Source organism: Bacillus rossius, chromosome 13, assembly GCF_032445375.1.
Source record: "Bacillus rossius redtenbacheri isolate Brsri chromosome 13, Brsri_v3, whole genome shotgun sequence".
Taxonomy (NCBI): Eukaryota; Metazoa; Arthropoda; class Insecta; order Phasmatodea; family Bacillidae; genus Bacillus; species Bacillus rossius.
In genome coordinates this window covers 48340696-48361810 of record NC_086340.1, presented here as the reverse complement: position 1 = coordinate 48361810, position 21115 = coordinate 48340696, and the positions used below count along the sequence as shown (strand labels likewise).

The 21115-nt window shown below is 40.4% G+C and overlaps 1 protein-coding gene across 3 annotated transcripts in view; it reads right to left on the bottom strand.

The window, feature by feature from the left end:
- LOC134538547 (nidogen) overlaps positions 1-21115 on the bottom strand; it is a 183762-nt gene that overhangs the window by 70333 nt on the left and 92314 nt on the right. For all 3 annotated transcript variants that reach the window (XM_063379965.1, XM_063379966.1, XM_063379967.1), the window contains 4 exons: positions 19666-19759; positions 15163-15338; positions 11836-12366; positions 3894-4127 (listed from right to left, as the gene is read on the bottom strand). In XM_063379965.1, coding sequence (XP_063236035.1) covers positions 3894-4127; positions 11836-12366; positions 15163-15338; positions 19666-19759 — 1035 coding nt within the window. The remainder of the gene's footprint in view (positions 1-3893; positions 4128-11835; positions 12367-15162; positions 15339-19665; positions 19760-21115) is intronic.

Below are 21115 nucleotides of genomic sequence, written 5' to 3'. Positions count from 1 at the left end.
GTAATGAACTATTGCAGACAAGGCATATACAGCTGACAATTTTTGTGTTCCAGTTGCACAAAAAAAATACTGATTTAAGAGACAATTGTGTGTGATGCACAACATTATATCTATTCTATGGTTGGATAGGTAAGGTTTTTTTGGTATATTGTTGGCCAGGTGTTGACGGCGAGCGCACAGTCTAACCTGAGGCTTGCAGGCACCTGCTGTTCCTTACGTGTAACACGGAAAAATACTAAAGTGGAACTGTGTAGATGGAGGAACAGAGTAATGTGGAAATATCGAGCATGTCCCACACAGGAGTGATGTGGCTGGGAATAAACCTGGCTGGTGACTGTTCAGATACAAAACAATAGTCTGCGTGACAACCAACACTTGTATCTGTTGCAACAACAACAAAAACGACCACAACCAAGAATTAAATACATAATGAATACAAGAAAACAAAGCACTCCGCACCATTGCTTGCCTACAAACTTACAAAAACAACAGTATATGCCTGGTTTGAAAGTTTTATTACCAAGTCAATTTGAAGCAGGCCAGTGAAACATCTCAGCAATTCAATAATCCTGAAAGTTGCTTATTGTTGTACCAGAGTTTGGTTTTCTTTGTTTTTAGGAATTTCCCGAAAGTAATGAGACACTTGTGGTGTCTCATGTTATTATGTTTTATGTTTAATTTTGTTTAATTTTAATGTTAACGTAATTTTTGTTAGATAATGCTTTCATATTTATTTTTATTTCGTCTTCAAAAGTCACAGTTTAATTATTCAAAGACTTTGGTTTTCTGTGTGGCCATTTACCTCTGTTGAATGGACTTGTCCACATATAAAAGAGGGGAATTAGCGGAGGGAGGTGGATGACGTCATGGGAGTGTGACGTATGCAGGGGAGAGACGTTTTAGACTCTGGCGACAACAGTGGCTTGCGGGCGTTGACCGACGGCGGAACAGCTGTGAATATGGGGTGTTGGTGTAGCTGCGTGCACGGGAGTAGGGACGTGACCCACACGGTCGTTATGAACTGTTAACCCTGGAGACTGCTACACGGAGACATCGTTGCCGCGGCCTGCATCAGCTGGTTAATTTTTTTATAATTTGGAAGGAACTGCAACGTATTTACCGTAAGCGATTTTAAACTTTTCGTGAGTCGCGAGTGTTAATGCACCTCGCCCCGAAGTGCGAAGACCACTGCCGTTTGACTGTGCTACATGTGTCACCTACGCCGAGTGTACACTCCGGGTACCCGGAGGCGCCGCGGCGGCTACAGTTTTGGTGAATTTCTACTACACGGCGAGAAGTATTGTACGTAAAACTTTAATTTGTTATTGGTAGACCAATCCCGCGACTACTTCTGAATACAAAATGTATCAAAAAATTAGTATTTTTCCACATATTTTATTTTACCTGTATACTTTATAAACAACCAAATGTCATACATATTCTGATTGCAATTCTTCACACATTTGCCATTATGGCAATATCTGGCAGCCATGTGGTAGTTTACCAAAAAATTGTATGTAAATACTAATTACATGTTCCATAAAATAATTTCACATTGTTTCCAACTAGGAAAACTAACCTATTTTAAATCTAGGATCACACCCAATGAAAAATAACTTGGCCAACACTTACATAAGGAGGAAGTCACCCCATTGTACACAGGCCATCACTTACATGATGAGGAAGTCGAGGAAAAGGATATCAAGAAATAAAAACTCCCAATTAATTTCTGTGAATGTGTGATGAGTGAGTATCCAGCACAAGCAACAACTTGTGTGAAAGAGAAGTGTTCATTAATTTTTCCTTCAAGGGTTTAGAAAAAACAAGGAATGTTTAAATTTGCATTATTCAGCCCGACGGGTTGGCTGCTTCAGTTGAGTCCACTGGTCAGTCTATGATGAAATATTCTTGATACTGGACTGGAGGAAACATGAACAGTGGAGGAATAGAGTTTACCTAAGCATTCACTAACTAGCACTTGCATTACAGGAACATCCAATTGGTCGGGGTAAACAAGACCACCTCTTCATTTTGAATACACAGTACCTGCTCATCTATGTCAATAATGAATCCATCTCGATTCGGCTCCAGCTCCCCACTCTTACTTCAGTTTCCGGAAATGCATTTATATACTACCCTTGTGTGTTAAAAAAAACTACATTACTATTGACACTAACACCCTGACATATATCACACACAGTATTTTTCAAATACAGTAAAACCTTTTTGTTGCGACCCCATTTATTGCGACCGCCTCTCTATTACAACCCGATTTTGAGGAACCGTGAAAAAATTGCCGAAAATCCGAAGAAAATCGGACAGAAAATAAGTTTCTTGTGGTGAGTAGCGTGTTTCTGCGTTTCTCTTGCCGAGTGCTGTACTGCCGTAGGCAGCGCATATCTAAAAATAGATACCACTTCCTGTCGACCGCTGTCAGCGCTTAACAACCCCCATTCCACGTCCCTTTGCCGGCAGGGTGTAGATAAAGGTTTTTGTGGCAACGTGTTTACACGTAGATTTCTCTTGATTTTGATTATAACGGTTGACAATACACAGCGACCGACTGGATGCACGCCCGCCTCGACTTGTTTTAACTGCCGCAGCGATGTTTATTTTGACAGCTCAAGCAATTATCTTTTCCCGTGGGTTGACAGAAAAAGGTCGCTTCACCCAGCATAAAAAAAAAAGGCTACGCCACTTATTCCCCACACAGGAAACACACTGGCTGCCGTCCTCTCGAGTGAGCAATAACAAAGCGACCACGCATTGGACCGTTTTATGCTTTGTTTGGTGACAGCAGTTTGATTTTATTCGGTATATTCCTTTTCATAGGACCTTTGCTATTAAAATACATTTATATTTAAGTTTGAAAGCTTCTAAATTCCTTGCCAGAGATGACTGAACTCGAACTTGGTGTGAAAAGTGACATATTTTGACCCCTCCCTCACCGCTTTAGTACCCCATTCATTATAGCCAAATTTTACGGGAGAAGGGAGGGTGAAATGAGCATTTTCTCACTGAAGGTTTTTCAAAGGAAGCGAAGTTGGGGTGTTATAAGGGAAGGACACTAGATGGTTTGTGTGACTGGGAGGGATGAGCTAGCCTTGAAGAATGTTAACGAGGGGAGGGAGGGGTGAGCTTATGCGTCATGAAGACGCTGCCGCCAGCCAGCCGGGCGAGCTTCGTGTGCGCCCACTCACGTTGCAGAACTACAGCTGCCATATTTTTAAAGGAAATGTCCCATTATTTTTTGTTATTCTTACATGAACATTATTGGAAGTATTAAAGCCGACACAAAATACGCTGTGTGTTAAAATTAACAAATTTTAATGATCTTTCATTTCTTTTTTAAATTTTTTTTCTGATTTTCACATTTTGGTCAAAATGTCCAATTTTTTGACGGTTCCCGAGAATGTATTCGTAAAATCACTGCTTCGTTAAATCCGGGGTTCGTGACATCGGCGTTCTAGTGTATTTAACTACGGCAAGCAGAAAACGTACATGCAAACTAACCAGTAAAAATAAGCTGTCTTTTGACATATTTACTTTAGAGGTGGCCTGTAGGGCGACGGACTTGTCATGAAGGTTGAAGTGGGTTTAAAGCAAAGCCGTCTAGCATTGTGAGTGACAGCATTCTGCCATTGTACGGCTGGTTTCTTATCGAGTAGCGGTTTGGGAATGGGGGGGGGGGGGGGGGGGTGGGGGGTGAAATGAACTGAAAATTTCGGAAAACATCTATTACGACCCCCCCCCCTCTATTACGACCCTATTCCTGGGAACCGTGAGGGGTCGTTTCAGAGAGGTTTGACTGTATTTTCATAACTTCTCAAGGGGGAAATATCTCCCCAATTCCCCCACTCCCCCGACAGCCAATGTGCCGATCGAGAACGTACGTTCGTTGCTCCTGACGCACTGCTGGCCGCGGATGTCGAAGCCGGACGGGCACCAGCACACGCCCACCAGGCACCGAGGAGCGGGGGCGTCCGTGTCGTTGTACAGCGCAGAGTCCACGCAGTTGTAGCCGTCGCCCACGAAGCCGGGCAGACACACGCACGAGTAGGTGGCGCCCTCTTCGTCCGGAGTGCAGGCCCCGTAGGGAGAGCAGTCGTCCCTCACGTCGCACGAGTCTGCACACAACACGCTGGGCTCTCAGCTTGCTCTACTTCAACACACACACTGCACTCTCTTTTACTCTTTAAAGTAACAGTAATCGGCACTTTGACAAATACATTTAGAATACCAATAAATAAATGAAAATACTCTTATATTTCTCAAAAATTATAAATTCATGGCTGAAATACAGTAAATTAGATATAATAAATTATGTTTGAAATGACTAAAGCTTTATTTCTGAATGAATGTCAACTACCACCAAGTTACAACCTGTTACAATGTTTTGCAGTCACTTATGAACATAGCTACTGCTACCTGCGCCAAGATAAGCACACCTGCCTCACACAGTGTGTGATGTCCAACATCAAAAATGTCTGCTCTGACATTTTGAGGAAATTAACGGAACTAATGTCGCAGCCACTCTAGATCATATTGTCTTGGAAAAGAGGTTTATGTCAGTTGCAGGAACATTTATTTGCAAGCTCTTTTTGTAGCCTAAATCTTGGAAAGGAACAAGCATTTCATCTACCATTTATTTGTAGTCTGAATCCTTTTTGTTACCAAGAAAGTTTTGACCACATCCCAGAATGCTTTCCATGCCTATCGTTCTGCAGCGCACATAACATCTTCAAAATTAGAATCAGAAAGAGGTTTACTGATACCTGGACCTGTGAAGATACCCTCTTTGATTAAGGCATTACTGATGCCTGGGAAGCAATGATACAGGTACTGAAAGCATTCATGCTTTGTTTAGAGCCTTAACAAATTGTTTCATAATCCCTAGTTTGATACGAAGCGGAGGTAACAGTATGTCGGAATTGTTAAAAAGGGTTTTTTGTTTTATGTTTTTCGAGCCTACAATTCACTGTCTACGTGGCCACTCTTTTTGGGTCAAGAGATGTAACCTTGCTCAACCGTCCCACTCACACCTGCTAGTAAACCAGTAAACCTAACAGAATACCTATGACTTTAAAATCACCATACACTTGCCGCTTTCTGGCATTTCTGTTTACACATCATCTAAATATTTCCGTATATTTTCTTGCATAATAACTGAATGATCAACAGGAATGGATGCAAGTTTTTTCATTGTGAAGAAGGGCGCATGTAAAACTACGCTGGAAGGATCGATAAAACCACACCAGTGGATAGGATCATACTGTGGTAATCATAGTTTCAGCATAACCTCCGAAATGTTGTTGCAAAAACCAAGTTCCTTTGAAGGTTGAAATTCTTGTACACGATGACTGCACCAATAGTACGTCATCCCTGATGCCAACATGCTCCTTTCAAGAAGTCTAGACCTGAGTATCTTGGCAGATTCCTTTGCAAGGCCAAGATCTCAAACAAAGTCTTTTAATGCACTTTACTTGATAATATTTTGTTCTTTTTCACCAGCTTCAGGCAAAAAATTATAATCAAAGGTAGGGCTGGCCATTTCTGCATCACATTCAGATTCAGAAGATGGACAATCCTGTCAAAGTTCCTGACGCTGTGGTACTGGTCCATCAGGGCCATGAGGAACAGGTAAAATTGCAGATGGGTTATTGCTTGGATACACAATGTTACTTTTGTTCCTCCCATTAAATCACTTCACATTAACAGAGCAGATGTAGTAGTCATGAACTCAGATATATTTCGCTGCTATTATCGGCATGAATCTCACATAGCAGAATTTATATGGACTGTTCTTGCCGCCACGATGTGGAATGTTGATATACAATGGAAAAAAATATATCAGTGCCAAATCAAGATAACGTCAGATACTAGAAAGCAATTAGACAACATATGTATACTTTCTCTGTATGTGTAATTATAATAAATTGTAAAATAGTATTGTAAATTTCACAACAGTAATTTTTAAAATATGCTATGTATAAGTCATTTGATTTGTGAGTAAGATGGCTGCATAATACATATTTCCTCACAGTGGGGCAATTTTTCTCAGAGTGGGGCAGTTTTCCTCAGAGTAGGGCAATTTTTTCAAAAGCCTCAGCATAGACCGTGACCTTGACCATAAACTTTCAATTCTTTAATTTTTGACCAAAAAATTCCAAAGAACCCAAAAAATTGAAAATTATAATAAAAAATTGTTTACTTTACACCCACCATCTCGGATTCTATAACCTTCCACTATTTTTAATAGTGATGTCATGTCCACCATCTTGAAAATCCAAAATTTAAAAGCTGGAAAATCAGGGAAAATTTTAAAATTCATAAAAAATTATTAAATATAATATTAATGAAAACATACATCATTAAATCCTCGGTTCAAACATAGCAATTAAAAATGGCGACGAATCCTTCCTCCACGGAAGTAAGCACTATGGAAAAACCAAGATACATCATCGTCAGGATTTATACTGGAAGACAGCTTAATGCAGGAGTGAGCCACACCATGTTTGACAACTGCCAAATATGTACTGCAAAAATATTTTTAACAGCGAAAGCTACCTGTATGTTGACATGAACATGGAATTTGTAAATAGATTTCTTTTCGCATACCAAATGTATGCAAAGTTTCAGCAAGCATACTATGGTCAAAAACAGTCACCGATACCGAGTTCCGACAGTTTAAAGAACAAGGCTCCGTTAAAGGTATTTGAAATTTTCAAATAGGACAATCAAATTGATTTAAAAATCATAAACTATAGAATCGAGATATTGATGAGCCAAAATATTCCAACAAACACTTAGGATTTTTGTCTGATGTTTCACAAACTACTTATATCGTAAAACTGCCAAGATAAGCTTGTGAAAATTCTCTCATAAATAATGGTGCGTTAGGTGAGATTATTTAGTTATGGCCGAACATTGCTAGCGTCAAGATGTACTGCAATCTAAAAGGTTCCCAGAGCCAAAACGGATTCGTGCTGAAGGAAATTGCCGTCACCTCCGATGGCAGGACACGAAACTGTACCTCCCGGCCTCCGTAGCCTTGGAAACTATTGGACGAAAAAAAGCAAACGCTCGAATGAATTACCATGGCCTGGAGTGGGACGAAGGTAAAATTCCGTACCACCACGAGAAAAACACTGTCGATGATTTGACTACAGAATCTGCATGGCATCATTTATGTTCAGGGTGGCCACTACATTTGTGATAAAAAATTCCAGGTTTTTTCCAGGTTTTTCCAGGTATTTTCAAGATTTTCCAGGTTTTGCAATATATATACAAAATGACATGTTTTTATTTATGTAATACATTATACAAAGCACACATTTTAAAACACGGAACTGTATAGTACTAAATATAAAACAAAAATGCACAAAATGTGATACATACCCAACTAAAAAAACAGGTGGCAGTTTACTAAATATATATTTGCCACATAACTTTAACCTTTTTTGTGTTTAAAATTTCTTCGTCTATGAGAGCGGTCTGTTTTAAGGCATCACTCATTATTTTGACTCTTTTTGCCTTGGTTCTTTTCTGTTTTTTTTTTTTTTTAACCAAATATATTTGGTATATTTTGTGCATATTAAACAGGGCACAACACTGGCCAGCTGGTGGTTGTTTTCATTCAAAACGTGGCTAAAGAACTTGCATGGATCAAGCTGAAAACATCAGGCTACACGTGTTAAGTTATAAGGAATCTTATTAGTGTCATGAATTGAGATATGTTTTTCGAGTAGATATACACATCGACCTACCGGATGCTCGCCCGCGTCTTGTTTTAACTGTCGCAGCGATGTTTATTTTGACAGCTCAAGCAATTATCTTTTCCCCGTGAGTTGATAGAAAAAGGTAGCTTCACACAGCATAAAAAAAGGAGCTACGCCACTTATTCCCCACGCAGGAAACACACTGGCTGCTGTCTGTCATCCCCCGCATTTCCCCCTTCATTTCTTCTAACATTCCACGTCCCGCCTCTCGCGCGAGCAATAACGAAGCGATGTAGCAGTTGCACCACGCATTGGGTCGTGTTTATGCTTTGCTGGTGACCGCAGGAGGTCCAACATGCTTTTATTAGGTATATATGATCTTTCATTGCGTTTTTTTTAAAATATTTTTTTCTGTTTTTCACATTTTGGTCAAAATTTCCAATTTTTTTATGGTTCCCGAGAATGTACTCGTAAAATCACTGCTTCGTAAAATCACTGCTTCGTTAAATCCGGTGTTCGTGAAATCGGGGTTCTGGTGTACATAATAATTATATCTTTGGTATTATTATTTTACAAATTGTAAGTGAACATAGCATTACCGACGTTAAAGGTAAGTTAATGCGGAAGGTTTATCGGCCGGCCTCAACACGCTGAGAATATTTATAAAAAAACGTGTTGTGTCGTTAGTTACTGGACATATTTGACAGTTTATTGATAAGCGATGGATTACAAGACGTCGTAGTTTATAACACCGCTAAACCGTTGGAAGCTACTAGTATAAATTAAAGTACTAATAAAACTTTGTTACAGGAAGTGTGGGCTTCATCCTGAGCAGGTTGAGTGGAAGCAAAATTCTGTAACTTGCAGGTTTCTTGATTGGTTAACTTATTTATAACTCTATTGTAATTCTTAGATTTGGCATGGCTTGTAAATGCTCCCCTACCCATCGTATCGATCTTGAAACTTTTATTGCATATCTTGCATCTCGCACAAGTTCTGTCTTTCGCATCCTCAGTAGCCCATGGAATCTCAAGACTCATAACGACAGGAATACCTAGTAGACATTGCCGCAATAGCTTCCTAACAAACTGCACAGCGTAAGACTAAAACCGCTCGAAGACTTGTACTGAACAGAACAAATTAGAACAACACCCCGTGTTGCACGCCGTAGTGCGGTTCATATTCCCCCTCCCCCTCCGCCTCTTAGTGACGTATTGCGTCTATGAGGAAAGAAGAAACATGACACGTCTGGGAACACTACAGTCGCTGCCAACATGACACTGTACAGATTTGCCGCGTGATTATCAGACGCCGCGATGTACGTATTATATAAGTTGTGCGCATTTACACCGCAGCATTTGCCCAGGAAAGAAATAAAATTCCAGACAGTTTCCCGGTTTTACCCGGGCCCTTTCAAATTCCCTACATATTCCCGGTTTTTCCCGTTTTCCCGGTTTGGTGGCCACCCTGTATGTTGCCGGACCTGAGCAGAAGAAATGGCTCAGCAAGTTTTGCGACAGAGCCACTGAAATTGTAGACCTGCAGACCGACTACCACTCTCCTCCAATGCGCAAGCTTAGTGCCATGCATGGCGGGCCGCCACACGAGCATGTACCTGTACAATCTCCCAGCTAATGCAGAAATGGCACTCACAGTGTGAGTAGAGCCTGCACATATAAAAGGCGTGCAATGGTTCTTGCCTTCAGTTGTCTTCCGACCTGCAAGAAGATGTTTTCGTTTCATTCTGCCAACGTGTATGTGAGCGTGAGACCTAGCTTCAGCCATGTAGCGTACAGCTACTGGGATGCCGGGTATCTGCGCACATTGTGTATATGGAAACCTGCGATGGAGACACTCAGCACTGGCGTTCTTCGTACTTTCCTGGGTCCTATGAACCGACTCAGCAGCTGCTAGATTGCTGCGAATCTGGAAACTGTGCCATCTATCATGAGACAGCACATAATCCTTTCAGCTAGCATCGAAGAAATAGTGGCTACGTCTTTTTCAGTACGCTGTGTGCCTTGCTAACAGCTTAGTTAATATTTTAAATATTCCTTCTTTACAAACGTATTCATTTGATATATTACCAGGCTAGCAAAGATTCTGTTTTTTTTTTACATGCTTTATTACCAGAGTGGACTTTTAAATTTACCCTCAAATACATTTAAAAGTTTTATAATCCTCCCTCAGACCTACACCTCCTTATGGTCCAAAGATGATAAACATGAAATTTCGCACAAATAAAATCATTGTGTACACCATTGAAACACAAATAATTATTTCAACCTTAAAACTTACTGATAGTACAATATTATCTGTATTATCTACGCTGCAAAGACGGTGGACATTCAAGCCAAAAATAAAAAGAGCTAATGAGGGTAAGGACTTATATAATACCCAACCCATACAACCCATAATGCAATAATTTGTTTCTATTTACACTCTTTTATCTGGGAAAATGAAGTCCCTACGAGGTGCTAAACGACCGATCAAACTCAGTGTGTGAAGGCACAAAAAAGATGGACATCTTATAAAGGAAAATGATAAATTTTAGATTTCCTGCTCAATTAATATAATTGGTAGAATTTGTGTTTCAAATAAAATGTATATAACACTAGACATAAGTACATATTATAAAAATATTTAATGTCTAAAAAAAAATAAACCTCCGACTCGCATAGCACGAGTTCAATTAATGTAAATGTGCATAACGTGAGAACAATTTTGGTGGAATGGTTTCAGATAGTGTGAAATAAAAACCCGCATAACGCGAGGTGAGAATTAATTTTTTGGTATAAATTTACTGCCACAGGGGGCGCCGCATCGTCGGATACATCGTGTGAATGCCGCTCGGGCAGTGTCTAGCCGAGCTTGGCGCGTCAACTATCGCACGAAAAAGCAGTCTCAGCTATCATGTTATCTTACCCGCCCGCCACGTGTGTGTGTGTGTGTGTGTGTGTCGTTTTCATGACTCAAAGCGCTTCCCAGGCGACTGTAGATATACTAGTTATCGTCAAGCTTTGTTTTGTTGTACACTTTATAATCAGCTAGTCATTTTGTTGTTGTGCGTGGTAAAGTTCGCAGTACATATGTAATAATTAAGAAACGTGCAAAAGAAGTACAGTCTGATAAAGTGATAGCAAAAAGAAAATCAATTTCTTTAGAAACGAAGTTGGAAGTTGTACGGCGTTCTACAAACCATGAAGGCAACAGTGCAATCAGTCGCGCATTAGACCTAAGTGAATCTACGGTATGGACCATTATCATATTTTGCAAAATAAATGAAGCTAGTATGATTGTAGAGGACAATGATCCTAACGAAGAAAGAAGTGACAACTTCAAAAAAGAAATCGATAAGATATGTCAGGTGTACAAAGACTTGTACGAACACAAAAAAAAGTAAAACACAAACACGGCTAGAAAGTTGTTTTGCATCTGAATCGACTTCCAAAAGAGCAGACCTTGTGAAGGAGGCGACGGCGCCGGCTTGGGAAAGAGAAGATGAGGGTTGTGACACGCCAGCTACCCCTCCCACTTCAGGTCAGGGAGTTGATTCACCCCCTGCTGTACTCAAACACAAAGACAGCTTGTTTACATTTTCACTCGTGGAGGAAGAAGCGACTACATCCACAGCCGCTTTATCTCCGGACAATCTACGTTAATCTTTCCATTTATGTAAAGCAATCGGCAACTTATGGTTATGACATGTGTGTTTACGAGATCATTTTTTTGTTTTAGAGTTTTTTTTTAACAGACACACGTAAGAATTTAAGGGAAAACTCAAAGGTAATTTGGTGTGTGTGCACCCAAACAGTTGTACCATGTTTCATTATTGTTCTTAGATGTTTTTTCCTCAAAGTTAATACGACTGATGCTCTCTCCACTACATGTGACAGTTTTATTACCTTCCCCTCGTACTTAAAAGGATTATTTTGTGCCTTCACTATACCGTACCATGTAAAATATCATTGTTATTAATGGGGATAGCCGAACTCACGTAACGCACATTCACTTAGCGTGAGTATTTCTCGGAACCAATTGTTCGCGGTATGCGAGTCCGAGGTGTAGCTTTAATTTCTACCATAAAATTATTTTAGAAATGATCACGTAAGCACACCTCTGGGATCCTCTGCAGTACACTGGAATCCATCGCCGGTGTATCCGGGCAGGCAGCGGCACACAGGAGACCCACTATGGTCCTGGACACACTCCGCATCCGCGTGGCACTGCAGTCCGGAGCAGAGTTCCTCACCGGGATCCTCTGGAGCGCACTGGAATCCATCGCCGGTGTATCCGGGCAGGCAGCGGCACACAGGAGACCCACTACGGTCCTGGACACACTCCGCATCCGCGTGGCATCGCAGTCCGGAGCAGAGTTCCTCACCGGGATCCTCTGGAGCGCACTGGAATCCATCGCCGGTGTATCCGGGCAGGCAGCGGCACACGGGAGACCCACTACGGTCCTGGACACACTCCGCATCCGCGTGGCACTGCAGTCCGGAGCAGAGCTCCTCACCGGGATCCTCTGGAGCGCACTGGAATCCATCGCCGGTGTATCCGGGCAGGCAGCGGCACACGGGAGACCCACTACGGTCCTGGACACACTCCGCATCCACGTGACATCGCAGCTCCGAGCAGGGATCCACACCTGCGGCAGAGCACACACCATTCAGCTGTGTCTCAGCAACGTTTATTTATTTACCTTTTCATGTAGGCTTGATGAAAGATTTAAAATATTATAAAAAATGGAAGAAAAATAGTAACACAAATTCTCATAGGAAAGACATTAACAGCAATGTTTATTTATGCATTTAACCATGCGCCAAAACAATGCAGCTCAAAATTATAGGAAAAATAACAGCATTACAGAGTATGACCAATAAAAGACTAAAGTAAGTGTTGCTTATATAATAAATAAGTACCTGGATGACTGAGCTTTACTCGGTATATTTTTTTTTTTTTCGGTAAATTGTGTTTTTTAGAAATTATATTTAAATACAAATTACAAACTGATGAGATATGAATAATATTTTTCGATCTTACCAACATAATAATAAGCGTTTTTTCAAAGATCGTTTAGGCGTTTTTAAGTGAACACATGAGTTAAAAAGACACAAATTATATAAGTAAACAATTGATTTTCTTGGTCTAACCTCAAACGAAACACTCATTGGCTTAAAGTTGCTTAACAACGCCATCTACTGGAGTAGCTTTAGTGTTGTTGTGTTGTTGAAGCAGTTAGTTGCTCCCAATTAAAAAAAAAGGTATTAGTATTACACGCCAATAGATGTCAGGAAGAGTAATTTATGTTTAAGTTGATTATCGATAATGTTGATTATTGAAAACACAGATAAAACATTTTCTAAAAATGAATCCTAGCTAGATCGATTTATCGCCCCCAAAACCCCCTGCATAATAAATTTCATGAAAATCGTTGGAGCCGTTTCCGAGATTCAGATTATATATATATACAAGAATTGCTCGTTTAAAGACATAAGATATCAATTATAAATGAGCTGAATTAGGATTTCGAAAATAAAATCAGTCTGAGGATGCACAAGGATGATTTAAGGTTGTCTCATTTCTATTAGAATATATATATATATATATATATATATATATATATATATATATATATATATATATATATATATATATATATATATATATATATGTGTGTGTGTGTGTGTGTGTTTGTGTGTGTGTGTGTAGGTGTGTGTGTGTGTAGGTGTATATATATATATATATATATATATATATATATATATATATATATATATATATAAATACACACACACACACACACACAGAGTTACGAATCTTAAACACCAGTCAATTTCAAAGAAATCTTACAGCAAGATTTTTATATATATATATAATGTTTTTAAAGTCCTTCACATAAAAATAAATGAAAATAAATAAACTGAATGTAATCCCCCCAAAGTATAAAATATTTGCTATTATTTTGAATTGTTATTGATAGAAGGGTTATTTATGATTGTGTAGCAATAATTTTTAGTCACAGTATCTAATATGTGGAAGAAGGGTGGGGATTTAAAAACTTTTGATAAATGCCTAGGACTCAAAAACTTGGACACTTTTTGAATATTGTTTTTTTAATTCAAAAAGTGATTAATTGGCCTATTAACTGTTCTTGGTTTTACCTTGACTTATGGAACACATTTCATTGACCTCCCCTACATGGGAAGGGGGGGGGGAAATCAACGCCTGGCAAATTTCCCACCATGCCCTGGCCTAATGGATAGACAAAAGCAGGGTTTATGCCCATAGTTCAAAAGTTGTATTTTTTTTGCACACAGCTAAAAAATAGTGTTCTTTTTGTCCCCATGTCCCCCTCCCCCCCCCCCCCCCCCCCCCCCCCACTTTTCTTCAGACCATAGTCATTAAATTATTGTAATATCATTCGGATTACACTTCTTGCAAATTTTCATATCAATACGACAGAAGTAAGTTAAAATCAACTTCTAAGATTCGATTATAGACGACGGTTGTCTGAAAAGTTTCCGATGGCAACATGAAGTTGGCAGCACTGGTCAACAAAAATTGGGGAACGTGTTTGCTCATGCTTTGGATCATAGCCTCTGAAATTTCAGCCATTTTGGACGCGCAGTTTTTTTAACAATCGTTTGCGTGAGTCTCTGCAAAATACTTGTTTACGAAGGTGATGGCCTCCTCAATAAACAAAAATCTCTGTCCTCTGAAACAACAAAAAAAAAGTAAATGGGATTTATGTATGGGAGTAAGGAGGGTGGTCAACTTGTTCACACCATTATTTGTAGATTTTTGCCATGGCAACTGCTGAGGTGTGAGCTGGTGCATTCTCTTGGCGAAACAATTTTTTTTTGTTTATGCAAATGTGACCTTTTTCTGCAATATCTGCCTTCATCTCGTCAAGTATTGATGAGTAGTATACTCCTGCCATATTTTTCCTTTTTCAAGAAGATCAAGACGATTCTATGACTATCCTAGAAAACCGTCACCACCACTTTATCGGCCAAAGGAACAACTTTTGCCTTTTTTGAAGCTGATTTCACCTTCGCAGTTTTTGGCATTGCAAAAGTTCATTGTTACCCAAACTGGTACGGCCATATTTGAATTCAGCTGCCCAAAATATTACTGTAGTAAATGATGGCGCGGTGTCCTAGTACGTTAACTGAGCGTAGGTGTAGGTATTGCCTTTGAAAAACAAATATTGAATGACAGCTCGATACTCAATTTTCCATTTTCACAAAAAAAAAAATGTGCAATGACTCAGGTAGTTGATTGTCAAAAAACAATTGCATGTCTAAAATAGTTGAAATTTCAGAAAATACATTTCAAAGCACAAGCAAACACATTTCCTATTTTTGTTGACGAGCGCTGCCATCTTCACGTTGACAACCCTCGCAGTGAAGCTAGTAAGAGAGAGAAGAAAGGTGCTGACCCCGGCAGGTGTGGCCATCTCCGTAGTATCCAGGCGAACACCGACACGAGTGTCCCCCTTCCACGTTGATGCACTCTGCGTGCTTGTCGCAGACGTGGGTTCCCGTGCTGCACTCGTTCACGTCCACACACACCTGCAGCTGCTGACCGTCGCTCTCCGTGAACAGCGACTGGTATCTGCGATCAGATCCCCCACACAACCATCTGTCAACCATTGTGGCACTCCAGTTAATACTTTGTTTTAATCATCCGGATGAACGATGAAGGTGCTTTAATGCTGAGGCTCACCATCTTAAACACATTGTGTCAGACAAATATGTGCTGTTATCGTAATACACTGCATTGTAGCTATACTTTATTTTTGGGCCACTTATAGTTAAGAGACACCAAATATTACCATAAATGCCAACTTAACTACTTACCACTTCGTACACAGCAAAAAAAAATTCCAATTATTTAGTATATATTTTGCCCGAATACAGGCATATGTTTCAAAATAATTCAGGATGCAAAACAAAGGAGCAGCGATTAGCAGGAAGGACCGTTTTTTTAAGTATATTTAGAAGAAAGACTACCTACTGTAGCCGCTACTATGGTGAAACTTCTGGAAAATATAGTTTTTCGTTTCATGGCCTATAGACCCCCAAACCATCGTCAACTCAAAAGTTTATAAATATCACATTTTTATGGGCCAATAACTGCTGTAATTTTGAACAAATCACTTCCAAACTCATAAATAAAATATATTTAATCTCAATCAAGTTCTGTAAAAAGCATAATCAGACCAGCAGTAGAAATAGGGAAGGTTTCTTGATAAACATAAAAATCACTATAACTACCATAATATGAAAAATATCGCATCTGTTTGAAAGTATTATAACTCGTAGGAGTAATACCAAAAACTTTGTCTAAATAAATTTTTGTTACAACAGACCATAACTACAAGGGGTGGAAAAACAAGGGTTGGATGACAACAAAAAATTGTAACTTCCTTAATAGGCACACTACTCGAATTTGTTCAAATTGTTTGTAAATATTATAAATATTATCGAAAATTCTTAACTCTCTTAGTATCAATTAAGTATGTTCAAATTTTTTGTAAACCTTATAAATATTATCAAAAACATTTGTCTCACAAGTTTTGGTACAAACAACCATCACTGCAAAGAGTAGAATATGGTTTAAAGGATAAAAAAAAAACTCTTAATACCCTTAGTAAGCACACTATCAAATCCATTCAAAGTTTTGTAAATCTTATCATTTTAACCCTAAACTTTTGTCTGAAACAATATTTGGTAAGACGAACCATTCCTGAAAGAGGTTAAAAAAACTGTGCCGTTAATTAGTAATTTCGACACGATATATTTTAAATTTTTATTATGATTTTAAATTTTTTTGTGTGGAAATTTTATTTGCTCTACTTTAGTGTGATTTTACTTTGTTAGTCTGGTGTACTCCTCTGAGTTAAACTTTGTCTCAGTGCTCTGAAGCCCCTTTCCCATCGGCGTATCGGATATTTTGCTGGCCTAATCCCTGACTAGCAGACAGCTTACCATTTCCCCCACCTTCAGTCACGCCTCAAGCCTGTAATATCATTTCTCTTCGTGACCCTAACTGCATAGGCAAGCCTGTAGCCTGCAGGCAACCAGTTCTCAGAGACGAGCTGAGATTGGCCTTTTTCATCACGTATTAGTGTTAAGTTCGCTCCTCTGCAGGCACGACGGGACGTAGATTCCCAGCAGCGTTGCATTTTACCCTCACCCCCCCCCTTCTCAGTTCCAAGTAAGACCAATGACCGGTCGTAACCCCCTGGTCAACCGTGAGCGTCCTCAAGGTCTCCTCGCAAAAAAACGAGTGCGCCAAAACTGATTGCAAGAGCTACCTAGCGACCAAGTCGCGAACTTCTCCGCTAGCCTACCCTCTAGGGCGCCAGAGAGCAGCACCTGCTTTCCCTTGAGTTATATGGACGCCAGGCGCGAGTCGATTGTTTTCAACTCAGACCCCTCCGACAGAGTTCACTACTGTCGCCCAGTGATGCCAACGTCAAAACTCCTGCCAGAGATTTTTTTTTCGCCTGCATTCGGGCAAGTTCGGAATCTTTCGGCGGCCCAGACCCCCCTCCACCTGTAAGAGCCGGCGCCTCCTTTTTAATTACGAGACGCGGTTTGCCGCGACACAGATCAGCGCGCGTCACGTTTGCAGACAGATCTCCGGCGAGCTCAGAAGACTCTGGAAGACTTCATCCGACCGCTAGCGACTACGTAATCGTCCTAAATAAGGGATGCTATCCCTCAACTAAATTTAAGTAGATTAGTCTGTCTGCATAGTGTTAGTAATTTTTTTTTGTTTTGAAATTTTCCCTTTTAATTTTTTTTAACTATGAAGAAATCATCCGCGCCCAGCCGCGCAAATCGTGAGCTACGGACCATGGCTGACTCCGCGATGGCAGCTTGAAGGCAACTCCCCTGTTTTGGTGAGTGATAATTCGCGACCTCCCCTACCTCCCCTTAGATTTTTCCGGGCATTTCTTGCCCCATGTACTGTCTGTATTCAAGTCCTAATCAGTCTTGATTTGGCTTGTTACAGTCAGGGGTTCGACCTCCCAGCGATGCACTTATTCAGCTAGATTCGAGCTCCAGCAACTACTGGTGGACGAATTGTCCATCAGTATGTTTTTCGCCAGTCCGAGATCCACCCATAAGAAGAAGCGGCTTTCTTCCATTCTACAGTTCGGCATTTTTAACTCCACACCTGGAAGACTTGGGTGATATGGTTTCTATTTCTATTCACCCCCTTTTTAAAGACAAACCAGCGATAAGTGACTATCCACTTAATCCACTGATATGGTAAACTAATCAGCGACAAATTTAATGTTGTAGAACCTTGCAAGTTGTAATAATGTATCAATACAATGTACTTTGATTTAAATAATCGCGGGCCGGCCCCTTTTCGTTTTTCTTTGTTTTTTTTTAAATCTTTGAAACTTGTTAAAACCTTTTGTATGTAAAGTAATGGAAACAAAATAATTCATCAGGGCAAATAAAACAGGGAAACTATAGATCAAGTTAATCGTGTAGTTTTTATTTATTGATTTTAACGATCCACCAACTTCCTCCTTGCTTGTTACAGGAAGTTCCTAAATTTTGTTTGTTCCCCAACTCGTGCCGCCTCTGGTAAATCAATTTATTTAACTTATTTTTTTTATCCCGCATGTTTCCAAGGCTCTTTTTAATTAATTCAAAATAATTCAATTTTGAGGCACGAGGGGTGTAACAACTTGGTAGCAGAGCATGGTTTCCGGTTTTATATGCATACCTGAATAATATAGGCAAAAAAAAAAAAAATTTAAATTAATTTTTTTTGATGATAGCAATTTTGTAATAATATTGTAAACTCATCGCTGTTACAAAACATCAGGGGTTAGAAAGAAAAATAAATAAATAAAACTTCTGTATTGTGTACACTATCAAATGAGTTATTATTTATTTTAAACTTTATAAATATTATCTTAAGGTTTTTCTTAAGTCAATTTTTATGTAAAGAACTTTTACTGCAAGGGGGTGAAAATAACAATCATTTGAAAGATAAAAAAAAGTTATAATATTTATAGTATAAACAATTAAAAAAAAGTTTAAAATAAAAAAATTCCTAATTTATATAAAAACTTTGGCTAAAACAATGTTTGATGAAACAATCTATTATAGTAAAAACAGGTTATGAAAAAAATCTAAACTACCTTTCTATCAAATTTGTTCAAATTTATTTTTATAATGACAAATGATATCAAAGTATGTATTAAAAAAAGATTGTACTATTATAAAGTTTTTATATTTGAATACTATGTTGGGTGAAAATTCTGTGATATTCACAAAAGCAATTTGTCCTAATGAATCAAGTGGGTCCGCCATATTTTCGATACTTGTCAGACTTCCACAAATGCCAGCACCGTGATTAGGTACACATTTACATTCCAATAGACTTCCATTCCATTCACGAAATTACGCCTATTAAAAGTTGTATACTGTGAGCTAAGATGTTTAAACATCAATAATAACTTCTGAACAATTCAAACTTAATTTAATATGTTAGTAATCATTAATAAAAAATCTTCTAGTTTTCAATAAAGAAAATTAATAACTACAATATTAATTATAAAAAACTAATTATTCATTATTTTATAAACAAAAACAGGATTTTTTTTTAAATTATAAATACTTTTTTAATCCACACATCAATTTATATACAGAAAAACTCTACAAAAATGTAACAGAGGAAAAGAAAAAAGTGTGAGAACTCAAAAATATATATAATTTTAATACTATCAGACTGAAAAATTCAAAATTCATAAGATCAATAATACTCATTATTTTAACAAAAACGGCATATATTTGTACCTTCTTTGGGTATAGTATAGATTAATTTTATAAAAAATAACCAAGCAATAAAAGTCTGCAAATGCAACTGTAAAAAGAAGTGCTAAAGAAAAACAGTAAAAAGTACAAACCCTGAGTTGCACACACATTGAAAGCTGTCGCCCTCGACTCTGCAGGAGCTGTGGGCCCCACACACTGCCTGGGCCTGCTTGCATGGGTCGAAGTCTGCACAGACACCACACCACCTACACACACTGCCTGGGCCTGCTGGCATGGGTCGAAGTCTGCACAGACACCACACCACCTACACACACTGCCTGGGCCTGCTGGCATGGGTCGAAGTCTGCACAGACACCACACCACGTACACACACTGCCTGGGCCTGCTGGCATGGGTCGAAGTCTGCACAGACACCACACCACGTACACACACTGCCTGGGCCTGCTGGCATGGGTCGAAGTCTGCACAGACACCACACCACGTACACACACTGCCTGGGCCTGCTGGCATGGGTCGAAGTCTGCACAGACACCACACCACGTACACACACTGCCTGGGCCTGCTGGCATGGGTCGAAGTCTGCACAGACACCACACCACGTACACACACTGCCTGGGCCTGCTGGCATGGGTCGAAGTCTGCACAGACACCACACCACGTACACACACTGCCTGGGCCTGCTGGCATGGGTCGAAGTCTGCACAGACACCACACCACGTACACACACTGCCTGGGCCTGCTGGCATGGGTCGAAGTCTGCACAGACACCACACCACGTACACACACTGCCTGGGCCTGCTGGCATGGGTCGAAGTCTGCACAGACACCACACCACCTACACACACTGCCTGGGCCTGCTGGCATGGGTGGAAGTCTGCACAGACACCACACCACGTACACACACTGCCTGGGCCTGCTGGCATGGGTCGAAGTCTGCACAGACACCACACCACGTACACACACTGCCTGGGCCTGCTGGCATGGGTCGAAGTCTGCACAGACACCACACCACGTACACACACTGCCTGGGCCTGCTGGCATGGGTCGAAGTCTGCACAGACACCACACCACGTACACACACTGCCTGGGCCTGCTGGCATGGGTCGAAGTCTGCACAGACACCACACCACGTACACACACTGCCTGGGCCTGCTGGCATGGGTGGAAGTCTGCACAGACACCACACCACGTACACACACTGCCTGGGCCTGCTGGCATGGGTCGAAGTCTGCACAGACACCACACCACGTACACACACTGCCTGGGCCTGCTGGCATGGGTCGAAGTCTGCACAGACACCACACCACGTACACACACTGCCTGGGCCTGCTGGCATGGGTCGAAGTCTGCACAGACACCACACCACGTACACACACTGCCTGGGCCTGCTGGCATGGGTCGAAGTCTGCACAGACACCACACCACGTACACACACTGCCTGGGCCTGCTGGCATGGGTCGAAGTCTGCACAGACACCACACCACGTACACACACTGCCTGGGCCTGCTGGCATGGGTCGAAGTCTGCACAGACACCACACCACGTACACACACTGCCTGGGCCTGCTGGCATGGGTCGAAG